A 27900-nucleotide genomic window follows, 5' to 3' on the forward strand; every position below is an offset into this window, starting at 1 on the left:
AGCATGCTGGAAAAACAAAAAAAAGGCCTGGCTGCCTAACAACTTGGCTGGGGGGATCCTCCACACTGTAACCTTTAATTATAGCCCTCCCTTGTTGTTTGCACTTTGCGAGTACTTTGTGAGTAACCAGGGTGGAATGCAACACAGAAGAGTTAATGAGGAAGATCCTCAATGCCACACTTCCTGCTGCTCTCCATTTCTCGTCCTGCCAGAAACAGAAACTAGGAAGAGGAGGAGTCCTAGGCGAGGCGTTTGCCCTGCCTGTTGACCGGGGCTGGGCATGCAACAGGCGGGAGACGTACAACCTGTTTAGCACACCCCTGGGATTCTGGACCGCGCCGCTGGCCCCTTTCTCCCTTCATTTTGGTGTGGAAGAAAGGGAAAAAGGAAGCTCCAGAGGAAAGACGCCGGATTGCGCAGGCTATTTTGCTCGCGCGTTGGGTCTCCTGGCCGAAGCGACCCACCCTCCAGAATCCGACGTGTCAGCAAGAACGTTTGGCCAGCGCTCTCGCTGCGAAGCCAGCCTACGCGATTCCCGATCGCCTCTCTTCTTTCCCGCGCCAGGCGATGCCCGCCGTCGACAAACTTCGCCTAGAAGACGCTCTGCAAGATAGTCCGCAGGTATCCGATCCTGGACCAGGCTTGAGTGCACCTGATCGGCGGTTTGGGAAGGGATGGCGCAGCAGATGCCGTGCAAAAGCTACCTGCCGTCCGTCCGTCCGAGGGACGGGGCCGGGGTGGGGGTGGGGGGGTAGAAGGAAAGGTTGACCGGGAAGGCGCGATTTAGCTGAGCTGTCTTTATAGGATACAGTTTTTACGGTCGCATCAAAGCAAATCTGAGTCTGAATTTATCCTTTCGCAACAAAGCATAGGAAAATTACGTCCTGCAAAGACTGCAGTCTTCCAAACTATTATTCAAATGATACTGTCGCGCCTTCTTCCTTCTGTTCTATTTTCTTCTCTTTTGTGGCACCAAGAGAATAACAATATTATTTAAATTGACCAAGCGCTATCACTAAAATATTCAAAGTGCTTTGGAGATCAGAGACGCGCGTGGCAGCACATAATGACAACCCAAACTTTAGTATTTACAGATCTTGGTCATACGGATCATATTTTAAAAAAAAGAGCAAGGTACTTAACAGTCGTAATAAAAATAACGCTCACCCGGATACTGTACTGTGAAAACACCCCTTCCGTGCAGTTGCTGTTAATGTGTCTTGTCTCAGGTTACAACTTGGAAAGGAAGGGGAGCAGGGAAGGGTTAACAAGGACTCGAGGCAGTGTACTCTGAAAATATTAATGAGCTTTTGGATGGAGGAGGTGGAGACAGGAAGTACTGCAGCTTTATTAGTGTATTTGCTCCAATTTGACAAATCTAGGTCACCGTGAAGAAAAGGGAGGAATTTTGCAGGAAAGAAAAACAATCCCTCTACCTGAAAGCAACTGGGGGGAAAAAACAATGGTTTGGAATAATAGGGGGTTAATTAAAGTTAAATATTGAGAGTCCACAATTAAAAATTATGTAGGACAATTCAGTGTGGAAGGAGGAGATTGATTGTTCAAGGTTGGTGAATTTGAGGCCTTGGTAAATCCTTATGGGTCACTCAACCCCCTCTGTTAGCAAGGACCAAATGACTTTATTAGCAAACAGCCCTCTCACTCTTCTGGTTTTAGATCTTTGTTAAGCATAGCAAAGGGGTATTTTGGTTCATGGACAAACAAAGCAATATAATATGATTCATCCAACTGGATGCAAGTGCTTAAAAGTCTTGGATGGTTCCTGATTACTGTTTTGTGCCAAGTGACCAGGACAATAAAGTGAATGTAAAACAATTACCACCATGGTTGGGAATTTTTTTAAGGACTCATTCCCATAATTGCTGAAGGTTTAGTTTTCTGCTTGTTTATAATTTATAAAATGCACGTTTCCTTGATTTGTTGATGTCTAGATATAGTTGCTTAGCTACCTGGACACAATTTTTTAGTGAAGGAGTGTTGACAGAAGTAACTTGGAAATACTAATTTCAAATAATTTTGTATATTTAACACATATCATCAGATCTCTTATAATGGGACTATTATCTTACAGAAATACTTTGCTCCATAGTAACTTGAGAGCTGTAATAGGGTATGTATTGTATGGAATCCCCATAAATATGTGAATATTTTGAACAGTAAAGATTTCCTAGTCAATATTCCAAAATGTATTTTGTTATTATTGTGGCAGGATTTTTTTATATAGTTCTGAATTCATTTTGCTTCTTTGTTAAGAGTATCCCATCATTCTAATTTTCTCCTGTTGTTTTGATTTACCTGATAAGAAAACATTTTCCATAATGGCTTTAAATAATTCCATTAGGAAGACAATCAAGATGGCAAAATGGAGTTTTGGGGTTATAGGGATGTGGTAGGCTCTATTTTGATCAGAAGAAAAATGTCAGATTCCATATTTTGACAAGCATCTTTATTAGGCTAATTGCTGTGCAGCTTCTTCAGAGCTATTCATTAGGCTAGATCAGTGATAGCTAACCTTTTCCGGACCAAGTACCCAAAGTGCGCGTGCCCGAACCTCCGAAATTCAATGCGTGCACACACACCCTGCACGTGCACGTGCACACACTCCCGCACACCTGCATGCACACAGGGCTCTCCCGTATGTGATCTGCCCCCTAACCCTAACTCCGATGACCAGCTTGCCGACATGAGGCGCATGTGCATGCGCAGCAGAGCTGAACTGGGGTGACAGCTCACGTGCCCACAGAGAGGGTGCTGCATGCCACTTGTGGCACACATGCCATAGGTTCACCATTACGGGGCTGGATAGTAAACAAACTCCACTTACATACCTCCTAAGTGGCAAAATCCATGGAAATGACTCTCATCACAAATTAGGCTCTGCCAGGAACTCCAATACAATTCTTAAGATTTAGGGGATGAAGAATCAAACCGTTTTTAAAGGGTTTAATTTTTAAACCATTTTTTCCACACAGGGAACAATTTATTTTTAAACACTAACTACAATAAAAAATGAACAGCTTCAAAGGGAACAGCAGTTAAAATTATATAAAAGCAATAAAATTCATATACACCATTTACAATCACAAGAAAACCAACATGTTTACCATCATTAAATGTACTTACTATCTAATTTACTGCCATTCTCAGCGTCTGCTTCACTTCTATCAATCATCTCACTTTATTAAATAAACAAGTGTTCAGATCCCTCTTAAATCATTTGTCCAATGAAGAATGAAGAAGCTTCTCAAAACATTTTCCCCTAGCCCAGATTTCAGACACAGAACATGATCAAATCCTCTTTCTTCTAAAACCTCTAAATACTTTATATCTGAAGTTGCCCTGTGCATTAATATAAACTCTCTGGCTTTGTGCCTTAATTTGTGAGTAATAATTTGGTAAAATCTACATACCGGTAACTAATCATTACAGTACATAATGGATTTTCTCTGTTTTCCTGACCATGTTGGCTCCTCTCTCAACCTCATTTGAAGCATTTCCTGAGATTCCTCCTTAAAAATTACACAATCCTCTAATCTGGTATTCTCAGGAGTTTGGATTAAAACTCCCTTTTTATCACCCTGTAATCTCCAAGTATTCTTTGTTTGTTTACCTTTGCCTCCATTCCACTTTCCCTTATTCTCTGGTTTCTCTGCAGTGACCTATTAATAGACAGAATTACCCCTTCATGCTCAGTAATGGGTTAATGCAAATAATGCAAACTGGCATATGGAATGTTAAGATTGGTTTATGTTGTATTATGATATTTTGCCACATACTTATACATTTTTAATTATGTAAACCCTATATAATGCAGTACACATTGCCATGCATTTTTCTCCAGCATATAAATGAAAATAATATAAACATACTTTTGGAAATAAAAACCTCTCCCACAGTTACAGTTGTCAGGAAAAATCTTTTCTAAGCCTAGATGTGTTTCGAGAAGAAATTCTTCATTTGAAGTTAATAGAATGTCTGAATGGCCCCTAAGTCCCCCTTAGAGTTTTTAGTTTGAAGGGGTAACCCATAATAGACAACCAAAACTAAATAAGTTAGCTGGTCACACCCTCCCCTATTACAATGAAATGTATTGAAACATTTATTCCAAATCTGGTATAAATATTTATTATCCCACAAACATGTCAAACAAGCTTGTATTTTTTTTTGCACCTTTCCCTTTCATAAGTGACTACGCAAGGAATTTTCCACAATGCAAGCAACACTTTCAAAACATTTATCTCAGCCAGTTGTCTGGGGAATTCTGGGAATTAAAGTCCATACATCTTCAAGTGGTCAAGGTTGAAAAACACTGATCTATCTGATAATTCCAGAAGTCAGGGTCATCTAATAAATAGAGGGAGTCTTTCATAGATGACGTGGTTTTATTATTGAATTTATTTCATCACTATATACCGTGTTTCCCTGAAAATAAGATTCTGTCTTGTATTTTTTTGAACCCTGAAATAAGCGCTTTGCCTTATTGCCATGTGCTCAAAAGCCCGATTGGGCTTATTTTCAGGGAATGTCTTATTTTGGGGAAAACAGGGTAGGTAACATCTGCCAGATTTAATTCTACAAGAAAAAACTATGAGTGGTCATTACTTCCAGTGGCTCTGTGTACAGTAATAACAATTGTTGGGTCCCTGGGCTTATGTCCCACTTGTGAACTTCTTGTCAACAACTTGGTGAACAGAATTCTGGATCACAGAGTCTTTGGCTGATAGTTATCTCTGCTGAATGATTTTTTTTTTAATAATTAAGGTGTTGCTAATGGAAGAAAAAAAGATGCGAGAACTTTTGAATGATACCTTTATTCAAGATTTCATTTATATGTTTGTTTTTAAATGCCTCAGACCCGCTCCTTGCTGAGTGTATTTGAAGAAGATGCAGGAACACTCACTGAGTACACCAACCAACTGCTTCAAGCAATGCAGAGAGTCTATGGGGCACAGGTAAGTTAGTTTCCATGAAATACACTGGATATTTTTTTTCCCTTTCCTTTTCTAAAATACATTTTTAATTCTTCTTATAGTTCAAGCTACTATTAATACAGGTAGTCCTCGACAGTTCATTTAGTATCAGTTCAAAGTTACAACGGCATTGTAAAAAGTGACTTATGACCATTTTTCACACTTATGACCGTTGCAACATCTCCATGGTCACTTAATCAAAATTCAGACCGTGGGCAGCTAGCTCGTTTTTATGACATTTGCAGTGTCCTGAGGTCATGTGATCCCATTTTGTGACCTTCTGACAAGCAAAGTCAATGGGGAAACCAGATTCACTTAACAACCGTGTTACTAACTTAAAAACGGCAGTGATTCACTTAACCATGGAAGAAAGGACATTAAATGGGGCAATACTCACTTAAGAAGTGTCTCACTTAGTAACAGAAATTTTGGAGTCAGTTGTGGTCATAAGTTGAGGACTACCTGTAGTTGAGTAGTGATTTGGGGTGGGTGGGAATGAGCCCAGAAATTTTGGACATCAATTTTCATCAGCCGGGCCAACATAGCTATTGGCAAGGAATTATCATAAATTGTGATTCCTAATCTATTTATACATCATGTGATTTGGTCTTTAGGGTTAGGGGTATCTCTTCTGAGGTAAAAAAAATACTTTTGCTGTTATTGATCACTGTATGCGAAAGAGATGTTACAGAAATAAAGGAGGCCTTTAAATTTTCATATCTTCTTCGTTTTCTTTACCTTGATCTACCTGTGTATACAAAGTCCAACCCTTCCTACTGTTTAGATATGAGTTCTTTAAATTGTAGCCGTGGATTGCATCACCACCCTTAAATGCCAGGTGGAATATCTGAAACTCAGGATTTTATGGAGCACCTCTCCCTGACCTCGTTGGACTTGCATCCTATTTCAAGAATATGCTCATCAGAAAAGCAATTTATTAACATATTTTGAATTACTGCAGAGATGAGTGTTAGTGGTTTTGCACAACGTATTTTTCCTAACGATCATTTGAAAAAGGTGGTAAAGGCAATTGTTCTTTGTAAAGTATGTAACATTTTATGATAGGTTTCAGCTGCAGTGTAAGGGCAGTTTTATTGCAGAGCAATTTTGTGAATAGTATAAAAATAGCTTTATTGAAATAATTGACATAAAAGGAATGAAATGGCTGTGACTTTAAAACAAAAGTAATTTTGCTGCCTTCTCTTTTTTTCTTCCTATGTAACTGAGAAAACCTTACCAGTACTGTATGTCCTCTCACTTACTTGAAAAGTTGGCCTGCCATGTATAAATCCTGATTGGTTGCCACTTTTCAATTTAAAGCTTCAAGATAGTTTCTGTAGAAGTTGAATAACATTTGTTTTAAATTGTAAACTTTAATTCAGGCATAATGACAAAGTAAAAAAAGCAGGACTAAAATGTGACAGCAGTGGCTTTTTATTACCACAATTTGATCTGTAATCTTTCCTCATTTGTGTGGTGAAATTCTTTTATGTACACTGAGAGCATATGCACCAAGACAAATTCCTTGTGTGTCCAATCACACTTGGCCAATAAAATCCTATTCTATTCTATTCTAATTCTAAATAGCTACAAATAACTAATAATGAGCAACGTCTAAAGAGCACTGCAGATTTCTGTCTATTTAGGAGGCAGATTGCAGGAGATTCAGAAATCTATGAATTAATGTATTGATTTATTAATCTGTTCTTTGGGGAGAGGAATTTAAGACCCTAAAGTCATACAATCTGCCTCCAATCCAGAGATATGCTTCTAAGGAATAATTGTTATATAGATTAGAAATAGAATAAATACAAACAGCCCGATTTCAGGTGAAGCCTGTGGTTGTAATACAAAATTAGAATCTTAGATTATATTTTTTAAAAGTCTTGGCTGTGCCTAGAGGCTCATTGAGATTTGTTTCTTTGTCACAGTTATAATCTGCTTTTTGATAAGGACCCATGGTGGTTGTAGTGTTACCTCCTCCCATTTTTTTCACCACACCAATAAGTCAGGTTGGGCTAAGAGAGAGTGGGCAAAGTCTCCCACAGAGCTTCAGTAGCTGAAGACAGACATGACCCTGGGCCCAAATATTACCCAGTCCTGACTCTACATAGCTGGATAAAGTCTTCTTTAATAATTGGCTTTAATGTGAATTCTCTTCTTTAATAGTATCCAATAAAAGACATTGCCTGAGCAACATCTTGGCCCAATCTGCCACTTTTTGCAATAGAGCATGTCATTTAAAAGGCAAATGCAATCCTCCTTTGGAAACAGTTGTGCAGTCCTTTCACTGTAAATCTTTAAGTGGTTGTGCAAGTCAGTAATGAGACACATTCTCTCTTTATAGAATGAAATGTGCCTGGCAACACAACAGCTTTCCAAGCATCTTCTTGCCTATGAAAAACAGGTATGTACAGTCTTTTCCTGAGCAATTTCCACATTGGGGAGATGAAAAGTATACAGAGTTTAACCTTCCCCTAGTTTTGCTTGATCATCTGCAGGGATTAGAAGAAGACTAACTTGTTCTGACATACTCTGGTGGCCAGAAGTGTGGCAGCTTTTAAGGGCCTGCTTTCTTAGTTTGAAATGGCACATGGAATTGATTCGTAAAACTCAAACAACTGTGTCACTTACGATAATTTCTCTATTCACAGTAGCGGTGAATAGAGGTACCTAGGATGTTTGCAGGGAAGGTAGAAAATGTCAGGATGACAATCACAGCCACACAATAGAAGCTTTAAAAGGGGGTAGCTTCAAACCTACCTATCTTGACTTTTTGCAGCCCTTTCTAGATACCCTGGCAGGCACATCTGGCCCCTGATGTTGAGGGAGATACTGCTGGCATTTCTCTCAGTGGGTTATATTGGTAGGAAACTTCAGAAATGTTAGGAAGCCTATATGTAAGGGAATCATACTAGTATTTTGCAGAAATTTGCCAAAGATTAGTGCTGTGTGATTATAATCTATCCCTCGTGGTTGAATGTAGAAGGTGAGGGGTAGAGATTCTATCACTTTGGGTTAAAAATAATGAGAGGCAGGCTCCTTTTTCTGTCTGGATCACAAGTACCCTTAATCTTGCTGAGTGAAATACTTCTGGTTGGACTAAACGGAGCTGAGCCTTCTTAGACTCATTCTCATTTCCTTTTTTGATTAAGTGCTGCCATTAATCCTTGTTAATTTGCAGAATTTTGCCTTGGGGAAAGGAGATGAAGAAGTAATATCTACGCTTCAGTCCTTCTCAAAAATTGTGGATGAGGTAATCCAAATTATAACTCGCTTTTCTCTCTTTCACTCTCCTGATTAAAACATAAGGATTCTAGAAAATAAAAAAAAGAGCAGTTAATTCAGAAAAGGACTTTTCTTCTGCAGTTGAAATAAGGGAGAGGAAAGGAAGCATTCTGCTTTTCTATGAAGAGTCTTATAAAGGCTTCAACTCTTTTAAATTCAGGATGGTGACATTTGGTGGAATAGGGTTTACTATTATCACTGTTAGTATTATTATTTATTAGTGCATAAAATACTCTGGATGTTATTGCCATTTGAGAATTTTTCTATTTGCACCAGTTTAGCATGTAAGAGATGAGAACTGGTTTATGAAGATAGTGTTTATGAGGAAATTGAGCCATAATAAATGTGTTAATCTGTAAAGTGTTTATTTTTGTAGTTTGCACTTAATATTCTCATCATTGCCCAAATGCAGTAAAACCATTTCTGAGTTCTTACAATGTAAGGCAGGGATAAAACACTTGTAGCCTTCCAATTATTGCTGAACTTCAAAATCTTACCAGCCTAAATGTCATAGTTTAAAGGCCTATGTATTTCCCCATTCATTTCATAGACTTTTTGCCATATTCTTGTCCTCAGATGTTCTAAGATGATTCCTCTACAATTTCTATTACTGTTCACAGTTTTTCAGAGGCAGACAGGGATTTTTTATTTTTTATTTTTTTACTTTTTCCAGCAAGTTGGTTTCTGCTATATCTTCCATTTTGTTTTGTTCTCAAACAACTCTATTACTCCAAATTTGTTTTCTCTTAGGAATTTCACACCCTTTCCCGTCTGGTTTCCATTGTTTAATTACATCCAACCAAAATCCACAATTCCGTGAGCCCCTCAACACTAAAACAATAATACCTTTTGTAGAGCATTAGCTGTTGCAATTTATACTAAACAGTCTTAAGGTTTGTATTTTGGGAAGGAAAAGGGAGAATTCTTTAATCTTTCCATCATGTAGCTGATTTGGTTAAGCCTGTAAGAGTTGGGCTTGATTAGTGCTTGGTTGGGAGACCACTAGGAAATCCAATAGCTGTAAGATAGACTAAGAAGAAAAAACATCCTGGAAGAAAAAAGCCACTAGCTTCTTTCATATTGTTGGCAAAAGAAAAGCTATATGGAAGGAACAAGGGAGATTTTACTTTTTTTCCTGAGAGTTCACTAATCTCTACATTATTCACCAAGGTATAATATCCTGGAGACAGAAAAAAATCAATCTCTTAATAACTAAGTTCTATGTATGACTATGCATACACAAAAGCACCTCAGACAAAATGTATCAGCAATTCAAGTATACAAAATAATTTTTGTTGAAGAGTCCATTAACCTGTCCATCTTTTTAAGAGAACACTTAACAGTGGTATCCTGGGGCCAAAATGTGGCAGGGGATTTGTCAAATACATACAGTACTAGGTCTTCAAGGAAAATTGCAGTGTTCTTCCCCAGATGCGCTCCCTTTCCCACAGTGTAAACCATTTAGTGGCCCTTGTATTTGTCGACGATGATGAATCATACCTTTCATCTCCTTGCATTTATATATCAATCCACACATGAAAATCAATAACCATTTAAAAACCTCCCTTGGATATTACAGTGTTCTGCTAGGAAAAGAAAAAGAAAGAAAACCATAACAGCTATTTGTTTGGTTTGGCTAAAACAGCCATGTGGGCAAAGCAATACAGTGTGCGAATGAAACTGAAGTTTGCAGAATCAATATAAAACATCCAAGTTAATTTTGCTTCAGAGCCTCTCCTTAAGTAAACTCTCCAGTCATTTGATAACCTTGGAGGTTTTCTTGCTCAACTGTAGCTATACAGTGAGGTCTTATTTGTGAGTTGAGTCTTTGCATTTTGTGAAGTAAATTCCCTTGGAACGTTTGGTGGAATAACCTTAGTGTTCACCTTCATACACTTTTAAGATATGATTAGTTTCGCCACTAGAGGCAATTTACAGAATAATGCAGATATTCCGGATTTTAAACTTGGACACCATGTGGTAAAACTACATAGTTTTTTTCTTGATCAGTCTTTACAAACTGCTACCTTCTGAGTGTGTTAAGTTGTGCTCCTATCATTCTCATGCTGGTTGGAGAAAAGTTGCATTACAGGTAGTCCTCAACTTGCAACAGTTCATTTAGTGACTCTTCAAAGTCACAACGCAACTTTAAAAATGTGACTTATGACTGTTTTTAACTGTTACAACCTTTGCAGCATCCCCATGATCATATGATCAACAGTCAGAGGCTTGGCAACTGATTCATACTTACGACCATTGCTGTGTCCTGGGGTCATGTGATCCCCATTTGCGACCTTTTGACAAGCAAAATCAATGGGGAAGCCAGATTCATTTAACAACCGGATTACTAATTTATCAGCTGCTGTGATTCACTTAACAAATGTGGCAAGAAAGATTGTAAAATGGGGCAAAACTGAACAAATGTCTCACGTAACAGAAATTTTAGCTCAATTTCTGGTTATAAGTCGAGGACTACCTGTACATAACTGGGGGCACCCCCTGCATTTCTTCATGAGAATCAGATTTTCCCCTGTTTTATAAACGCAAGTAGTAAATCATCAAAATGTCAAAGATAACAGGGAACAAAATCAATACAGCTTTATAATGCAAAAATTAATATTGAAGTATATGTACAGGTAATCCTCGATTTATGACCCCAAAAATGTTGAACCCAACATTTCTGTTACTAAGCAAGTCAGTTGTTAAGTGAATCTTGTCCCATTTTATAACCTTTTTTTGCCACAATTGTTAAGTGAATCACTGCAGTTACTAAGTGAATTATGTGTTGGTTAAGTGAATCTGGCTTCCCCCATTGACTTTGCTTGTCAGAAGCTGTTGGGAAGGTTACAATTGGTGATCACATGATCCCAGAACAATGCAACTGTCATAAATACATGCCAGTTGCCAATTGTCCAAATTTTGATCATGTGATCATGGAGATGCTGCAATGCTCGTAAGTGTGAAAACCAGTCATAAATCACTTTTTCTGGTGCCATTGTAACTTAGAACTGTCAATAAACGAGGGGTTGTAAGTCAAGAACTATTTGTAAATATAAACTGAGGAAGAGTTGTGGTCAAATCATTTAAAATCAAAAGTTCACTCTAGAATTATTATTTTTTTTGTATAGATGAAGATAAATCTGCTGGGATTTACTTTATAAATATAACTTATTCTGTAAACCAAGCATGGATGAGTCCTTAAGGAAGTTTTAAAAACTCTTACTGGTTAATGTGTCTTCCTCTCTTATCATCACCACCCCCGACAACATACTGTTCATCAAAACAGATGCACTTTAAGTACTTTTTATTGATCAAAAGATGTTCCACAAAAATACATCAGACTGCTAACTTCATATTTAGATTGATTTATTTTTAAGGTTTCCTGCAGTGAACAGGAGATAGGACTTGACAGCTAAAAGGGCATCTGTCTTTCAGTCATTTAATCCCCGCAATTATAACAGAGCTTAATAGTAATAAACAAAATTCAACATTTAACTATTCTACATTAAAAAGTTGATCATTCCGTATTAAGAGATTCAAAAATTAGAAGATGTATGGTATATCTTGATATGAAATCAAGAGGTTGCTGAGATGTGAATATATACAAAATGATTTTGAAGATAAATATTGTTCTCATATATAAGTGTGTGTGTGTATGTGTGTGTGCATGTGTGTGTATTTTATATATATTACAGGGATCCCAATCTAGCTATATAGGTGAAAAGAAATAATGTTGGTTTTCTCCAATCCAATGTCATTTTTTTCTTCCTTTCTTTAATTTCCATTGCTTACTGTATATCAGCATTATTATGATTATTATCTAGAGATGAAATTGAGGCCAAGAGATATTTCCAGGGTTGTAGTATCAAGATAGTATCATTGCTTTCCTGTTTTTCAGCTTAATGTTCTACATACTGAACTGGCAAAACAGCTTGCAGACACAATGGTTCTTCCTGTCATCCAATTTCGTGAGAAAGATCTTACAGGTAAATAATTGAAATGTTTCTTCCTGGTTGGGAATTTCCACAGGCTGTCTTCTCATTACCAAGTAGTCCTCACTTAACGACCATCGTTTCAGTGACCATAAAAGTACTGAATGAAGGGACTAACGACAGGTCCTTGAAGCTTTTGCAGTGGTCATGTGAACAAAATTTGCCCCCTCCTTCAGTCCTACCCACATTTACCACTCCCTTTTGGCTATCTGCCTATGGGTTGCTGCCAGCTGCTTTTGCTGCCAGTGCATGTGCCACAAATGCAACTTCTTTTGTGCCAGTGCAATCAGGGTCTCTGTTGTGCCCCACACCAGAACCTGTGCTCATGTTCTGCTCAGGGCTCTCATTTGAACCACATCCAGGGCTTCTGTTCTTTAAACAAGGACTTATCTGGCATGCAAAAGAAGGCCAATGCAGAAACCAAGGCCCTAATCAACGTTCAAAAGAAAGGCCCGGCTGCCCCAGGACCATAGAAGTCAGTGTAAAAGAAGACCCCGACTGCTAGTAATGCAAAGTGGGGTGGCTGGCAGGGCTGGGGGATGGAGTAGCTGGCAGCAATGGGTAGACGTGTTGCCAAAAGGGCAGAGATGAGAGATAAGTGGATGGGGGTGAGTTAAAGCACAGGCAGCCCCTGCTCTTGAGGAACTGCTGTTGCTAAGTGGAGCATTTATGTGATATTTCATTTAAGAACCCTGTCACTTAGCAACAGATAGGGTAGTTAAGTGAGGATTATCTTTTTATGATTTCCCCAAGAGAATATGTGAATAGAAAATTAAAGGAAAATATAAGATTTGTAAACTAATAAATTCCTTCTCTCTTTCAAATCTGTAAGATGGGCAGTTGATTATTTAAATGTAGTTAAATGGAATGTCAATAAATCTGAACGTTTTACTTACACACCAAGTAAATGTACCAGAGATTAGAAGTTGGATTTAAGTTTAAAAGCTTACACTACTTAATTTTCTACATTAATTGTATTCTGAGGCCACTAAAAAGAAGTCTTCAAATGTCAAAAAAGAAAAGAAAAGAAAATTAAAGGAATAAACAACTTTTTATTTAAGAAATCTCAAAAGATACGGACAGGAATAATATATATAATAATAATAATACTGAACACAGAACAGCTTACCAGTACATTTCCCTACGTATTTACTTCAAACTAAGAAGGACAATTCTGGTGGGTGTGGTTATATTACAAAAATGGGAAAAAATGAAGAAGATGAGATCTTGTCTACAGCCTTCAGGCTTTTACTCATCCTAGTCGTTTCTAGATAGGCTGCCAGATTTCCCTGCTGTAAAGAAATTCTGGACATAGAATTCAAAACAGAAATTGTAATAAAACAAAGATGCTACGAGTATAGCAGCTTCCCCTCCCAAATTTTCTTGGGTTGATTAATGAAACCTATTTGGTGAGAACTGTATAGAAATTTGTAAGTAAAGCAGATGGAAATTTAAAGGAAGAGTTCTATTTCTGTCCAGGATTTAATCCACATATCTCTGGGGGGGAAATGCAATACATACATTGTTGGTTTATCTTCTTTATTTTCTCCCTAGAAGTAAGCACTTTAAAGGATCTCTTCAGTCTTGCAAGCAATGGTATGTCTTACATTTTATCTTTGGTTTAATAGAATTCCCTGGTGCATGTGCAGCTTCAGTTGTGAGGCTCAAAGGTTGCCTTTTCTTTCAGAACATGACATTTCCATGGCCAGATACAGCAGGCTACCCAAAAAGAAAGAGAATGGAAAGGTATGCATTTCCAGTTTTAGATTATTTTTAATAAAAACTACAAATTTTGGGTGTGCAGAAAAAATGCAAGTGGGCAGAAAGTTGAATGCGACACATCTATTTCATACAAATAAAAATGTGATGGAAAAGATTGCTTAAAATTTATGGTAGCATTTGAATGATTTGGAAGTGCCTTCCAAATAACAGGTGCAGTTCTCAAAATGAGAGTCCTGAATGTTGAAATATGCAATATAGTGCGAGTGCTTTCAATAGACTTTGATGTGATCTTATCTTTTGTATGTTGCATTCTTTAGCCTCTTTTGGGGGGGGGAAAAGCTGTCTGCTGATACTTGTCTGGGTTTTATAAACATTTTATTATTCAGCTAAAGGCTGAAGTTGCCAAAGAGGTCGCCAGTGCTCGAAGGAAGCAGCATCTGTCTTCATTACAATATTACTGTGCCTTGAATGCTTTACAGTATCGTAAAAGAATTGCTATGATGGAGCCCATGCTGGGATATGCACGTTCACAGGTATGTAGCTGCAGCTACAGTTATATAGCTAAGAAAGGAGCTGTGGATTATTTTTGAGTGCAGTGGAATATCTCATTTGCAAATAAGTGCTTCATATATGTCTGAGCACGATACAGCTCCCTAATATTTTAGCCACTTTATATTCAAGCACCTGTGTTCCCTAATATTGTAAACCAAAGCTCTGATCATTTTTATGAGTGAATGATAAAAAGTATGAAAAATAAACTACCGTATATACTCGAGTATAAGCCGAGTTTTTCAGCACGTTTTTTGTGCTGAAAAACGTCCCCTCGGCTTATACTGGTCTATCTGACTTATACTCAGTTTTTTTTAAGCCCCTCGGCTTATACTCGAGTATATACGGCTTAGTTTTTTTTTCTTTTCTTTTTTTCACATTTTACCGGACGGCGCGGGGAAGCCCTGCCGGTGCAGTGAGAGGGCGGGGCGGGGGAGCCGCCAGCCTTCTCAGCTGAGGGAGGGAGGGTTTCCCCAACCGGTAGGTGCCTCATTTTCCACCCTCGGCTTATACTCGAGTCCCCAGTTTACCCCAGTTTTTGGGGTAAAATTGGGGACCTCGGCTTATACTCGGATCGGCTTATATTCGAGTATATACGGTAACAAATGTAAGGCTTGTTAAATAAATTGTATACATCAACATCCATGGGTTTTAACTGAAGTGAGGAATGTTGATGCTACAAAAGAAAATGCTTACAATTATTTCAAAAGAGAGAGAGGGAGAGCGAGAAATGGATGTGCAAGATCATAGAGACTGAATTTAAGCTGAATTTCAAAGTTGTATTTTGCCTATAAACAGTGTTTCTCTTGGTGCCTGCTTTTTCTTTTTAATCATTTTAATAATGATTTGAAATTTTCACAGGATCTAGGATCATATTTATTTCCCAAAAAATAGTCTCGAATTTCACATTGAATGGATATTCAAAAGACTAAAAATAAGATGCAAATTAAGGATGAGTCTCCTGCCAGGGTTGGGCAACTATTACAAGTGTTTTAGACTGACTGTGCCCATGGTGATGCTGTTTTATGAATGGCCAAGCCCCCATTTTCTTTGAGGATCTACAAAAAGCTCTCAAAATACAAAGTACATATATTGGCTTCTCAGTCATTTGGAGCGAGCCATTTGCTAGTCAAAGTCTTCAGCTTCCTTTTTTTATACTCTTCAGATTAATTTTTTGAAGAAAGGAGCAGAGATGTTTTCAAAAAGGCTGGATGGCTTTTTAGCATCAGTTACAAATACGGTGCAGAGGTAACATTATATTCCGGTTTATATTGCTTTGCAGTTTGGGGGAAGGAGGAAAACGGTTTCTTGTGTTGCTCTTATCTACATGAGCAAGATGAAAGAGGGAGAGAAAGGGGGATATAATTTTGATGTGAAAATACTATCAAAAGCCCGTTCAACTATGATTTATATTGAAATCCAACTGATATTTTGCCATGCTGGCTTGTGACAATACTTACAGTCCAATACATCTGGAAGATGTTGGCTTATAATTTATGTTGTCTGATCAGGGATCTTATATTGTGTATTTCTTCTCCAACTGTGCATCTCTATAGAGTTGCAACCATTTTAAAGCTGGGAAATGGCCCTAAAATAGTTTGTCTAGATCAGGGCTGTCAAACTCCCGGCCCATGGGCCGGATGTGTGACACACAGGTCACGCCCATGCCCGGTTTAGCGAAGGGGAAAAAGCCCCGATATCAGTGGTGAAATCCAAATTTTTTTACTCCCGGTTTGGTGGGCGTGGCTTGGCGGGCGTGGTGTGGCTTGGCGGGCATGGCAGTGGAAGGATACTGCAAAATCTCCATTCCCACCCCACTCTGGGGCCAGCCAGAGGTGGTATTTGCTGGTTCTCTGAACTACTCAAAATTTTCGCTACTGGTTCTCCAGAACCTGTCAGAACCTGCTGGATTTCACCCCTGCCCGATATGTCACATGACGCCGCCATGATGACATGAGTTTGATATCCCTGGTTTAGAGCTAAGATACCACAAAAGCAATTTCTGAAAAGTATTGTCTGCATTTTACAGGGTACCTGATTTTAATGCCCACCTGTATTAATTACATACGCAATTAATTACATAAAAGTTCACCAGAAGTATCATGAGATGCATAAAATTTTATTTATGTATTACAGCATCCAAGAAGAATCAGATGCTGAAGTTGAAGCCATGCGGGTATCTCAGCAAGATCTGCTTTCAGTTGGTGAATCCGTATATACACCCGATTTTGATGCTTCTCCTGTCATCAACAAAAACCTCATTCAGAAAGCAGGCTACCTAAACCTTAGAAAGTAATGTGGAAGCTCAGGAATGTTTTATTTATCTTGGTAGATTGATCATTTCAGCTTTTTTTTTTTTTAAGTATCAGTACTCCTACCTAATTTGGACACTAAGAGGGCTAAAAATACATGAAACACTGTTTTTTTAGTACTGTTCAATTACTTTGAATCGTAAAGAGTGATAAGATGCTTCTTGTACTGTGGAAAAATGCACTAGTAATTACAGTAAAGTGCCTAGGATCCAGATGGTTGGGTTGAATAAAATATTTACATATGTGTATATGAGGGCCTTTTAAAGGTTCATGCACAGTAGGCTTCAACAGAGGAGCTGGGAAAAACAGCTATTTCTTTTTTTTCCCATTTAGCTTCTGCTTATGGAAGCTTATTAATATCTAGAGGTGCTTTAGACATTGCAAATATCAGTTCCATTTGTGGGATGCATCTAACAGTGGTAAAAGTAACAGTCTCCGCTTATCCAGCCATATTTAGTAACTGTATAGGCAGGTTACTGATCGGGACATTTCAGACAATGAAATCTGACTCACCAATGTAGCAGCGTTATAAAATCCAACACGTGAAAGTATATAAAAGCTGTAACTAGTGATATAGCCATGACAAAATATAAACTTAAAAATCCACGTGCTGAAGACAATCAGACGGGCTTGTTGGAATGAATTTGGCAAATACGTTCCAGTAATATTTTTTAAAAAATCTTGAAATGGTATATATATATATATATATATTTTGCAGCAAAACAGGCCTTGTGACAACCACGTGGGACAGGCTGTATTTCTTCACTCAGGGTGGAAACTTGATGTGTCAGCCCAGGGGTGCAGTCGCTGGTGGATTGATTCAAGATTTGGACAACTGCTCTGTGATGGCCATTGATTGTGAAGACCGACGTTACTGCTTTCAGATCACCACTCCAACAGGAAAACCGTATGTGGGTCAGGATCTGGGGATCAAGGCATCTGCTAGAAGGAAACCTTTGTCATTCTTGGCGAGGTTGCATTAACTGAGCTGCTTCGTGTACTCCACTTAATCTAAATCAAGTTTTTCTGGATTATATAGGAATTACCGCAAAAGTAATTTTGGCGTTATACATGGCTTTCCATTTAATGTTGTAGCACATTATCAGTTTAAAGTAGCCAAGAGGCAGGGACTGCAGCAATTTTTTTTCAGTTACACCCCCATATTATGGAATAGCCTCTCATGAGTTTAGGTAAGTGCCCTTCCTCTTGAATGTGAGCCACCAGGAATAATATTTGGAACTTAGCAATATAGAAGTTTAAAAAGGACACTGTTGTCAGCATCTAAGAAAGAACAATACAGGCATTGTAGATATAATTCGGGGTATTCCACTATTTCAAGTGGTGCAGTGGCCTAGAGGTGGTGCTGTCGCCTCACGATCAGGAGGCTGTGAGTTCGATCCTAGGTAGAGGCAGATATTTCTTTCTCTGGGCACACTGAGAATATATCTGAAAAAAACTGCATTGGTGACAGGAAGGGCATCTGGCCAGTAAACACTCAGCTCTATTCAGTTGCCCAGACTCCATCCAGCAAGGGATTATGGGGTCATTAAAAGAGGATGATGATGATTGTACTATGTCAGCGAACGGGAGCCAATTTGGTTAAGGAGGTTAAGGCTTCAGCCTAGAAACAGAAGACTGAGTTCTAGTCCCTCTTTAGGCACAAAGCTAGTTGGGTGGTTTTGGCCAGTCATTCGCTCTCAGGCCTAGAACCAGAAGTGGTTTAGCAGGCAATGCTAAAACCACTTCTGAAATCTTGAAAGAAAACTCCAGGGGTTTGTCCAGACAATTACCAGGAGTCGCACAAGCATATTTCAGCAAATACAAATAATCTTATATCTGTACACCAAGCAGCAAATGCCAAATTGGCCTTTTCTTTGCAATTCTAACAGTTTCAAGGCCTATCCATCAGGCGCTTGATCCAGAATGTTTAATCTAGAAATGCAAAAACTTTTTGATTTGATTTGATTTCTAAGGCCGCCCAACTTAAACAATGTGATTCTGGAAAGCTTATTTTTTGCTCTAAGATTAAGTCACTTTTTTGCCCATGAATATTTTATACTTCACAACATTAATATTCTCCCACCATTAATATCCTGCGAATTCAAACTTTTAGATCTCATATTGTATTGTGTTGTATTTTTTATTCATGCAGTCTTGAGCAAGAATGATATGTATGTGATACTCCAGTAAAATAATACTAATGGCTGTGTATTTTTTTTTAGAGGCATAACCCTCCAGGCAGAAAGCAAAAAGGAATATGAGGAGGTAAAACATTTCACTGTGAAGGGAAGGTTTTAATTTGTTAGATAAAATAAATTCTACCAATTAAGAATTCAAGAATATCCAGGTGCCCCGTTTTAAATATTTGCTTTGTTGTTACAGTGGATAAGTGCAATCAACAACATTTCGCGACAGATCTATCTGACTGACAACCCAGAAGTGAGCATGTTTTGATTTTTTTTCAAATTTATTTATCTTATAAAATAAACACTTATGATTATGTCTTTATGCAGGAACTTTAAACAGTATTACTTAAACATGCACTTCTGTTTTACCTCAGGCAGTTGCCATTAGGTTAAATCAGACAGCACTGCAAGCTGTGACTCCAATCACGAGCTTTGAAACGAAGCAGGGTAGCCACTCCTCCAGGTACCTTCATGTTTGCCTTGTATTTTGTCCTTCCCCATTGAATATAAACCCTTCTTTTCCCCTAACATGCAGTTTTAGTGTAAGCAGAGAGTTCTGTCCTGGGGGAATATTTAATCCTGCATTTCCTCTTCTAGTTATGAAGTGGAGAATGTTCCACAACACAATAAAAGGGTCATATAGCAATAGCACTTAGACTTATAAACCGCTTCACAGTGCTTTACAGCCCTCTCTAAGCGGTTTACAGAATCAGCATATTTGCCCCCAACAATCTGGATCCTCATTTTACCCACCTCAGAAGGATGGAAGACTGAGTCAACCTTGAGTCTGGTGAGATCTGAATTGTCAAATGGCAGGCAGCTGGCAGGCAGCAGAAGTAGCCTGCAGTACTGCACTCTAACCACTGCACCACCACAGCTCATCATATAGGTATCAGTCACATGCCAATGAACAAGTATTTGCTTAAAATACACACTCTGCTTCTTATTCTTTCTCATTCAGCCTTTGCAACTAGTAAAACACATGAAAAATGATAACCTTAGTTATTTTTAATGGATTTTCCATTCATCATACTCCGTCTTGCTTTTTGACGGCACATTTCAAATGGCCCCCTTCCCGTCTCTTTTCCTTTAGCCAGGATGGGAAGTGCATGGATATTCTGAATGACCAGACAGTTCCAGAGGAGTCTGCTGAAGCTCTCATCCCCACGGAGTTAATTGCACCTGGAACTCCCATTCAGTTTGACATTGTGCTTCCTGCAACAGAGTTCCTAGATCAGCACAGGGGTGGAAGGTACGGGCTGCCAACAAACTTTCTTTTGACAAGGAACATTTTTTTTTTTAAACTTTTCTCTTAGTATTGGAAAATGGTCTTTTAGAAATGATACTGTTCTGTTGCAGACGTACCAATCCTTTTGGAGAATCTGAAGATGGCGAGAAAGAGGATGAAGCAGGTAGGTACTCTTAAGCGCTGTTCATCACTGCTTGCTTTGGTCTCAAAAGTCATCCAGGTTAATGTCTCACTTTCAGAGACAGAGCTATTTTGCCTGTGCTATTAAGACCACCTGGTAGTCTGCTTATTGTCTCTTAAATGTGGTTGTGGGATTTGCAGAATAACTATTTCCTTTGGCTTAAAAAATATATAAGCGGAAGTCAACAGTGTTTCCGGTCTCTGTAGGATGGGGACTAGGTTGATTTTAATTTTTGAAACATGCTGTGGGCAGGATGAGGAAAGAGCCCAGTGTCAGCTACGCATGTTAAGTGTATTCGTGGTATGCCACTCTCCACGCACATTTTTAAAATCATTTTTCCCCCTTCATACATTAGCTTTATTTATAATGATGGATGGAATGACTGAGGGCACTTTTCATAGTTACCATTATCATTGCACAATTTCTCAGTTATTAGAAGAGTTTAACTGGTGACTAGAAGGGTGCAAAAATTAACTTGTAGCCAGGGGTGAAATTCTGACAGGTTCTGGAGAACCGGTAGCGGAAATTTTGAGTAGTTCAGAGAACTTGTAGTGGAAATTTTGAGTAGTTTGGAAAACCGGCAAATACCACCTCTGGCTGGTCCCAGAGTGGAGTGGGAATGGAGATTTTGCAATATTCTGCCCCCAGGAGTGGGGAGGGAATGGGGATTTTGCAGTATCCTTCCCCTGCCACGCCCACCAAGCCACGCCCACAGAACCAATAGTAAAAAAAATGGATTTCACCACTGCTTGTAGCCCATCCCCATCTTTCCTTTCTGCTGCACTTTTTTTCTGGGGTAGCTCAGAAAGGAAAAGTCTAGTTTCCATGAGGGTAAGCAGTATATTTTGGTGCTAATATGGTGCTAATATAGCTAAGAATCTGGAGGTGGAGATGAGAGGTGATTCCTACCAGGAGGAAGCCATTAAGCTATGCAAATATGATAAAGAAATGGATAAAAATAAGCTTCAGCATTTGTGCTGCAAACTGCATTTTTATTGATTCCATGTTTACAAAGACAGATTGCAAGGGTTTGCTAATCATTTCATACTTGGAATATGATAGTTTATAACTGAGTATGTGAACTGCCCACTGAAAGAATGTTTATGAATGCACTCTGCATAGGAAGAGACAATCTGGAGCTTATATAGATGTGCAAGCTTTAGCTTAATCTCAAAAGCCCCTTGTAAATGATCAGACCAGCTTTAGGTCAAAGCAGTCTCTCTCCCCCAGTGTCTTGCTAGGTGAAGAGGCGAGTAAGGAAATACAGGAGGAAATACAGGTAGTCCTCTTTTAGTAATGGACTCATTTAGCAATTGTTTATAGTTACAGTGGTGATGAAAAAAAAGTAACTTTGCAACCAATCCTGGCATTTTTCATAAGTCTGTAAAGCAAAGGGAAAGCTAAAGTAAGATCATAACCAAGGTGGCAGTTTCTTAGTGGCCACTTCACCTAGAGACCAAGTTGCTGGTTCCGATTGTGGTTGATAAACAAGGACCACCTGCAGTAGAAAGGAAGTGCTGCTCCTTCCTTGCTTTGGTTTCTTGTCCATATGTCCATCAGTATATAGCACCCTAAAAAAAGCAGCCCTCCATGAAAGAAAATGAATGTAGCCTTGATATTATATCTTTTAGAGCAGGGGTGTCAAATTCAATTTCATTGAAGGCCGCATCAGGGTTGCGTTTGACCTGGGGGAGAGGGCTGGGGTGTGTGTGGCCAGCTCAACATCACTTGTGTCAGGGGACCCTGTGGTGGCCCGAGCACTCTGCCAGCAAAAATGGGCTCCCTTTTTGGCTGCGATGGCTTCCTGCAGCCTTCTGCCAGTGAAAACAGAGCTCAGGAGGGACACATGTGGCCCTCCTGAGCTCTGTTTTCACTGACAGAGGCTCTGCAGGCCGGTCCTTTGCTGTTTCTAGGGCAGCCCCACGGGCCAGATCTAAGTATGCCACTGACTGGATCCAGCTCCCGGGCCTTGAGTTGACACCCTTGTTTTACAGTATTTGTTAAGATACTTAAGCATCTATATGTGAACTGGGATTTGAAATATATTGCAGAAGAGGAGACCCCTTTGAAGTAATAATCATTTTTTCAGGAATCTATGAAAGAAAACTGTTCTTATGTCGAAAGGCAATATAAACAGATTTCCTTCCATTTCTCTTTCCCTACCCCCAGATTCACTCCTGCAGCACATGTTTGTAGTTCGGTTTTTAGGCTCTATGGCTGTCAGATCTGACCATACCGTGGAGGTGATCTATGAAGCGATGCGGCAGGTGTTGGCAGCTCGGGCTATTCATAATATTTTCCGTACAACTGAATCCCATCTCTTGGTCACCAGCAATGACCTGAAGTAAGCAAAGTTCTCTGATCCATTTTCACTTATCTTTCCCTCTTTTAGTTTTGTTTCCTTCTTTGTAGTTTTCGTTGTAAAGTGATACTAAGAATGGAATCAGTCAGAGAAAAAGCATTAGGGAAAGGAGGCAGATTTTGTTCTCTGATGCACATCTGCTCATGTTTTGGTCTTTCAAGAAATGTGGGAGGGGTAAGAACTAAGGAGTTTTACTTGATCAAAAGCATGTCTAGTCAATCATCTTTATACTCTTCAGTGCTCAATTTAATAGCCAAGACCTTGTGTATTCCAACCTGCTAGTAGTGAAAAGTATTACTGATGATGAAGGCAATATCTAGCCTTCATGAGTGGTAGTTATTGATCACAGTTCTTCAGGGCCTGGAAAGGGAAGGGAGATGCCACGCCCCCAGCCCTTACTGACAGGAGTTTCAACAGCATCAAAAATCCTTTCATTCATAGAAGATTTCCCCTGGATTCAATCGGTAATCATGATGAGAGTTTATTGCCTTTTAAATTTAAACATGTTTTTTTCCATTAACAGATTGATAGATCCTCAAACACAAGTTACAAGATCAAATGTAAGCATATACTTTCCTTTATCACCACAGAAAGATTGCAGTACCTGAGAACTTAGGTAAATTTATATTATTCTCACTTTCTTTTTCAGTTTGAACTAGCCGATGTGACACAGTTTGCTGCTCACAAGGAAAACAAGAGGCTGTTTGGGTTTGTGGTTTGTGTCTCTGAATTGTCAGGTGAAGACGGCATGAGTGCTTATGTGTTTGAGAGTAACACCGAAGGTGAAAAGGTATGGAAATAGCTTTGTTGTATAATTAAAATTAATGCATATAACTGCTTTTTTTCAATGAAATGGAGTGTCATGAGGTAATGACCCAATCTGTTTTGTAAACTGAAGTCAAATAAAAACAGCAGTAGTAGCAAGTTCATTGTAAGAGTATAAAATGTGCAACTAGCAAGATTTGCAAGCCTCAGAATGGATTGGGCCAAACATTTTGCAAGATTTATTTCCAGTATTATTTTTCTTGGAATTCCAATTCTTAAACCTCCCAACAGCTTGTTACGTTCCAAATAATCTGATTCACCGCAAAATGGGTCCTGATCTTTTCCACTTTCAAATTATAGTGCACAAAACCTAATGCAGCCTTTAATCCAATGTGACCTCTTTGATACCAGTAGACTTTGACTTATAACCATTTGTTTAATGATGGTTTGAAGTTATGCTAGTGCTGAAAAAAGTGACTTAGATCCCATCCTTGAAGTTATAAATGTTGCACGATCTCAACTGTCTTGTGATCATGATTTGGGCACTTGGCAACTGGCTCATGTTTACAATGGTTGCAGCATCCGATGGTCACAATCATTCCTCATTGACTTTGCTTATCGGAAGCGGCTGGGAAGGTTGAAATCACAATCATTGGAAGCCAACTCCCTAGCCGGCTTCCAATAAGCAAAGTCAATGGAGGGTGCCAGATTCGCTTAATGATCACATCAATTCACTTAATGACCATGGTAAAATGGCCGTAAAATCAGGACCAGCTACATGATGACTCACTTAACAAATAAATTGCTTAGCAATTGAAATTCTGGCCTAGTTGTATTTGTAAGTCAAGGAATACCTGTAACCTTGATATAATGGCTTATTAATCAGTTCAAGTAAGTTCATTTTTTTCCTGCCTTTATTATTTTTGTAAATAACTCAAGGCAGCAAACAGTATATTTGTATCACAATTTTATTATTTTTGTATTTTACAAATAACTCAAGGCAGCGAACATATCCAACATACCTTCCTCCTATTTTTCCCACAACATCTTTTGTGAGGTGAATTGGGATGAGAATGTGACTGGCCTTGAAACGGAATGTTTTCTTCTGCTCATGGTATCCAGTTAAAGTGACCCATTGGTAGAATTTCATTTGTTAATTCCAACCTGTGGCTTGGAAATAGAGCAGCATTTGTGTTTCCTTCTGCAGGTTGTTGGATTACAATTTCTTTAGCCATAGCTAATCATATTATGAGCATTACAGTCAATATCTGGATGGTTACATGGCTAGTGCCAGACAAATAATCAGTAGTAAACAACTGTTCTAAATGCCTGCCGGTGCCAGAAAACTCTTGCTTCAGCAATAGTCTGAAACATCTTTCTTTGTCATAAATGCTGCTAGTACAGCATTGTAAAGCTTTCACACACTATTTGGTGGTCTTAATTTTATTATTGGGAATTCTGCCGTATAATTTTTGAGGCTATAATCCAGATCCAATAATAGGAGAAATTATTTGGGAAAAGCTTTGTCCATTTATTTGCAGTTTTAAATAGGTAGTATAATCAACAGCAAAAAAATGTAAGTGGTACTGAGGCAGATTCTGTTTCTTCTGTAGATTTGCTATGCAATAAACCTGGGGAAGGAAATCATTGAGGCTCGAAAGGTAATATTTTTAACTTCATGTTCCTTATCCTTTGAATTAAATCTTGTTTTTGATTCTCTGGTATTGTTATGACTACACAGAAGTCAAACAAATCATCTTTACTTTGGAATTAAGAGGATGCGATCTGGAGCTAATTCTATACAGTAAATTCCATAAACTTAATTCAATACCAAGAGAGTTTATCTAGTAACTAATTTCAGTGTTTTGTATAGTGCCAGCAGTGTGCATGTGATGTGCTTAGGGAGTCCTTCAGCCAATAACCAGATACAGATAACTAACATCTAATTTGCTTACAGAACAGGTATTTACCTTTGCTGAACTTAAGCATGTTTTCAATGAACATTAGGCTGAGCCAGATGATAAATTAGAAAAAAATGAGTTTCATAATGAAGGATTATGAAAGTCAATACAAGGTCAAAGAAATAAGCTTTGAAAAGGTCTTGCTTTCCTTCACATATCACCCTCCATTGTCTTGATATAACAGCAGTCTTCAGCATGATTTTTAGGACTTCAGTTTGTTTCTTGGAAGAGTCCATTTGGTGTTGTGGTTAAGGCATCAGGCTAGAAACTGGGAGATCGTGAGTTCTAGTCCTACCTTAGGCACAAAGCCAATAGGGTGACCTTTGGCAATCACTTCCTCTCAGCCCTAGGAAGCATGCAATGGCAAATCATTCTGAAATCATGCCAAGAAAACTAAATGGAGTAGTCAAAAACTGACTCAAAGGTGTGGGGGGGGGAGATTTTCCTGGGTCCATGTAGACCGTTTAGAAATTATACATTAAACATGACTGGAATCCAGTTGTTCGTTTGGAGCTTATAATTTTACAAACCCACTTGAGCATAAACCAAGTATTGCAGGGTGTGTTATTATCATTTTGTCTTCCGAAAAGCAGGTGTTTATCTCACTAACTTTAGAAGCCATTTTCTGAGAGCATCCAAAATAATCTTAAAACTCCACCTATAAAAAATTAGGCCATCCTTATTTGATTTCCATTTCTCTAGTCTTAATTCAAGAAATATACACAGGAATTTTTGCACTCATATAAACTGATGTTCTGAGAAGTTAAGAACTCTTGTTTTTCTATCATCTAATAGAATCGTTTTGTTATTAAAAGTACAAAAGCATTCCAATATGAGGGAAATGGTTCCGGATATTATTTCAGTTGGAATTAAAAATGTCAACTGAATAACTGACTCCAGGAAAGTAAAAATATGAAATCAGTTTACAGTGTTTGCAAGATGATTAACAAATCTTTTTCTAGCCATGTGAATTGTTAAGATACACAGTACCTTATGAGAACTTTTGAGAAAGTCACTGCAAGCATAAATAGCGAGGGCTTTTAGGGGCTAATCTGGTTTGGGAACACAACAGAAAGGAAACTGGTCCTCTTGATTTATAGGCTGCTTTTTGAAAAGCCGTTCATGAAATTACATTTTATTTGCCTTGAATAATTTTCATTTGTCATTTTAATTATAGGATCCAAAAGCTCTAGCTCAATTAATATCATCCATGCCTCTTACTAATGATGGAAAATTCAAGTTACTGAATGAGCGATCAGAAGAAGACAATGCTATACATGGGGAAGAACAGGAGTCGGAAGCATAACTGATAATTTCTCTCAGTGGAGAGAAGTGGTGCCCATAAGAGAGTGTACCCTGTGCTCTCAGCTGTGGTCCAACATAGGTGGACTAGAGCAAACACCCAAGAGATGAGAACTTGATCTAAATATTTGGTATAGAAACTGACAGACTTTTTAAAATTCTTCCTCAGTACCAAGCCATCCTGATTACTGATGGGAGGACCACAAAATTATCACCAGCAAAGATTTAATTGCTCAACGACATGCATTCACAAATATTTATAAATAAATACACACATGTTTCACATAATTCTACTAGCTATAGTAGAGAGGACAGGCTACAAAGTTTCTGAAAGTCTGAATTAAAACACAGAGGCACTTCACAGAAAAAAATAATATTTTGCATCTTAAGCAAAATAGATAGAAGAGTTGAAATGTTTGGAATATAGTTTAGATAGCAGAATTGAAGTGTTTGGATTATAATCTCAGTGATAAATACTTTATTTGCTCTTATTTGCATACCTTTTAAAAAGTAATGGGAAAGCTATTTTAAACTAGGCTATTTAGAAAGCTATTCAATAACAGTTTCTACTAATATTTATTTTTATACTTTTATCTGAGTTAAGCTTTCAAGATTAAGTGCCTAATTTGTGATAATAAAATAACTCAAGCAAATAGATAATAGACTCAAATAAAATAACTCAAGCAAATAGATAATAGAAGGACCAGAAAGCAAGTTATAACTATTATGAATCTCAGTCATTTACCAAGGCTGAAGGAAAGAGGAGTGAGTGGATGTCACTGCTATTCAAATAAGCCTTTTGGGTAACATTTTTGCACTGTTCTGTAAGATGAGATAATGGCTTTCCTACTTTCACATGAAAGTTTACAAATTTGATAGAAGAGGGACTCCATTCCTCAGACAAAACAATTTCTTCAAACCTAGATATAAGCAGCACCAGAAGCATTTTCACACTGCTCTGGGAACTGCAGTTTCTTCAGAAAGAAGATCAAGCTTGTCCAGTGTTTATATTATCTTCCTTATTTGACATTCTTCCTTGT

General features: G+C 38.4%; 1 protein-coding gene and 1 long non-coding RNA gene across 3 annotated transcripts in view; one reads left to right on the forward strand and one right to left on the reverse strand.

The window, feature by feature from the left end:
- LOC131201605 (uncharacterized) overlaps nt 1-4610 on the reverse strand; it is a 42003-nt gene extending 37393 nt beyond the window's left edge. The window contains exon 1 of the long non-coding RNA XR_009155938.1: nt 1168-4610. This is a non-coding gene — a long non-coding RNA (uncharacterized LOC131201605). The remainder of the gene's footprint in view (nt 1-1167) is intronic.
- On the forward strand, nt 228-27500 carry APPL2 (adaptor protein, phosphotyrosine interacting with PH domain and leucine zipper 2). Of its 2 annotated transcripts, none has more exons than XM_058189572.1 (21): nt 228-621; nt 4875-4973; nt 7339-7398; nt 8176-8247; nt 12178-12265; nt 13829-13867; nt 13959-14017; nt 14380-14526; nt 15708-15790; nt 16679-16834; nt 17573-17761; nt 19077-19119; nt 19237-19293; nt 19415-19503; nt 20134-20292; nt 20400-20452; nt 22640-22814; nt 23356-23392; nt 23482-23622; nt 25211-25258; nt 26736-27500. In XM_058189572.1, the coding sequence occupies exons 1-21, from the start codon at nt 568-570 to the stop codon at nt 26862-26864; spliced, it is 1977 nt and encodes a 658-aa protein (XP_058045555.1). In that variant the 5' UTR covers nt 228-567; the 3' UTR covers nt 26865-27500. The 2 variants fall into 2 exon arrangements, with proteins under 2 accessions (XP_058045555.1, XP_058045553.1); XM_058189570.1 differs by having other exon boundaries at nt 229-621; nt 13826-13867.
- Nucleotides 27501-27900: the final 400 nt, after the last annotated feature.

The sequence above is a fragment of the Ahaetulla prasina genome, chromosome 7 (genome assembly GCF_028640845.1).
Source record: "Ahaetulla prasina isolate Xishuangbanna chromosome 7, ASM2864084v1, whole genome shotgun sequence".
Taxonomy (NCBI): domain Eukaryota; kingdom Metazoa; phylum Chordata; class Lepidosauria; order Squamata; family Colubridae; genus Ahaetulla; species Ahaetulla prasina.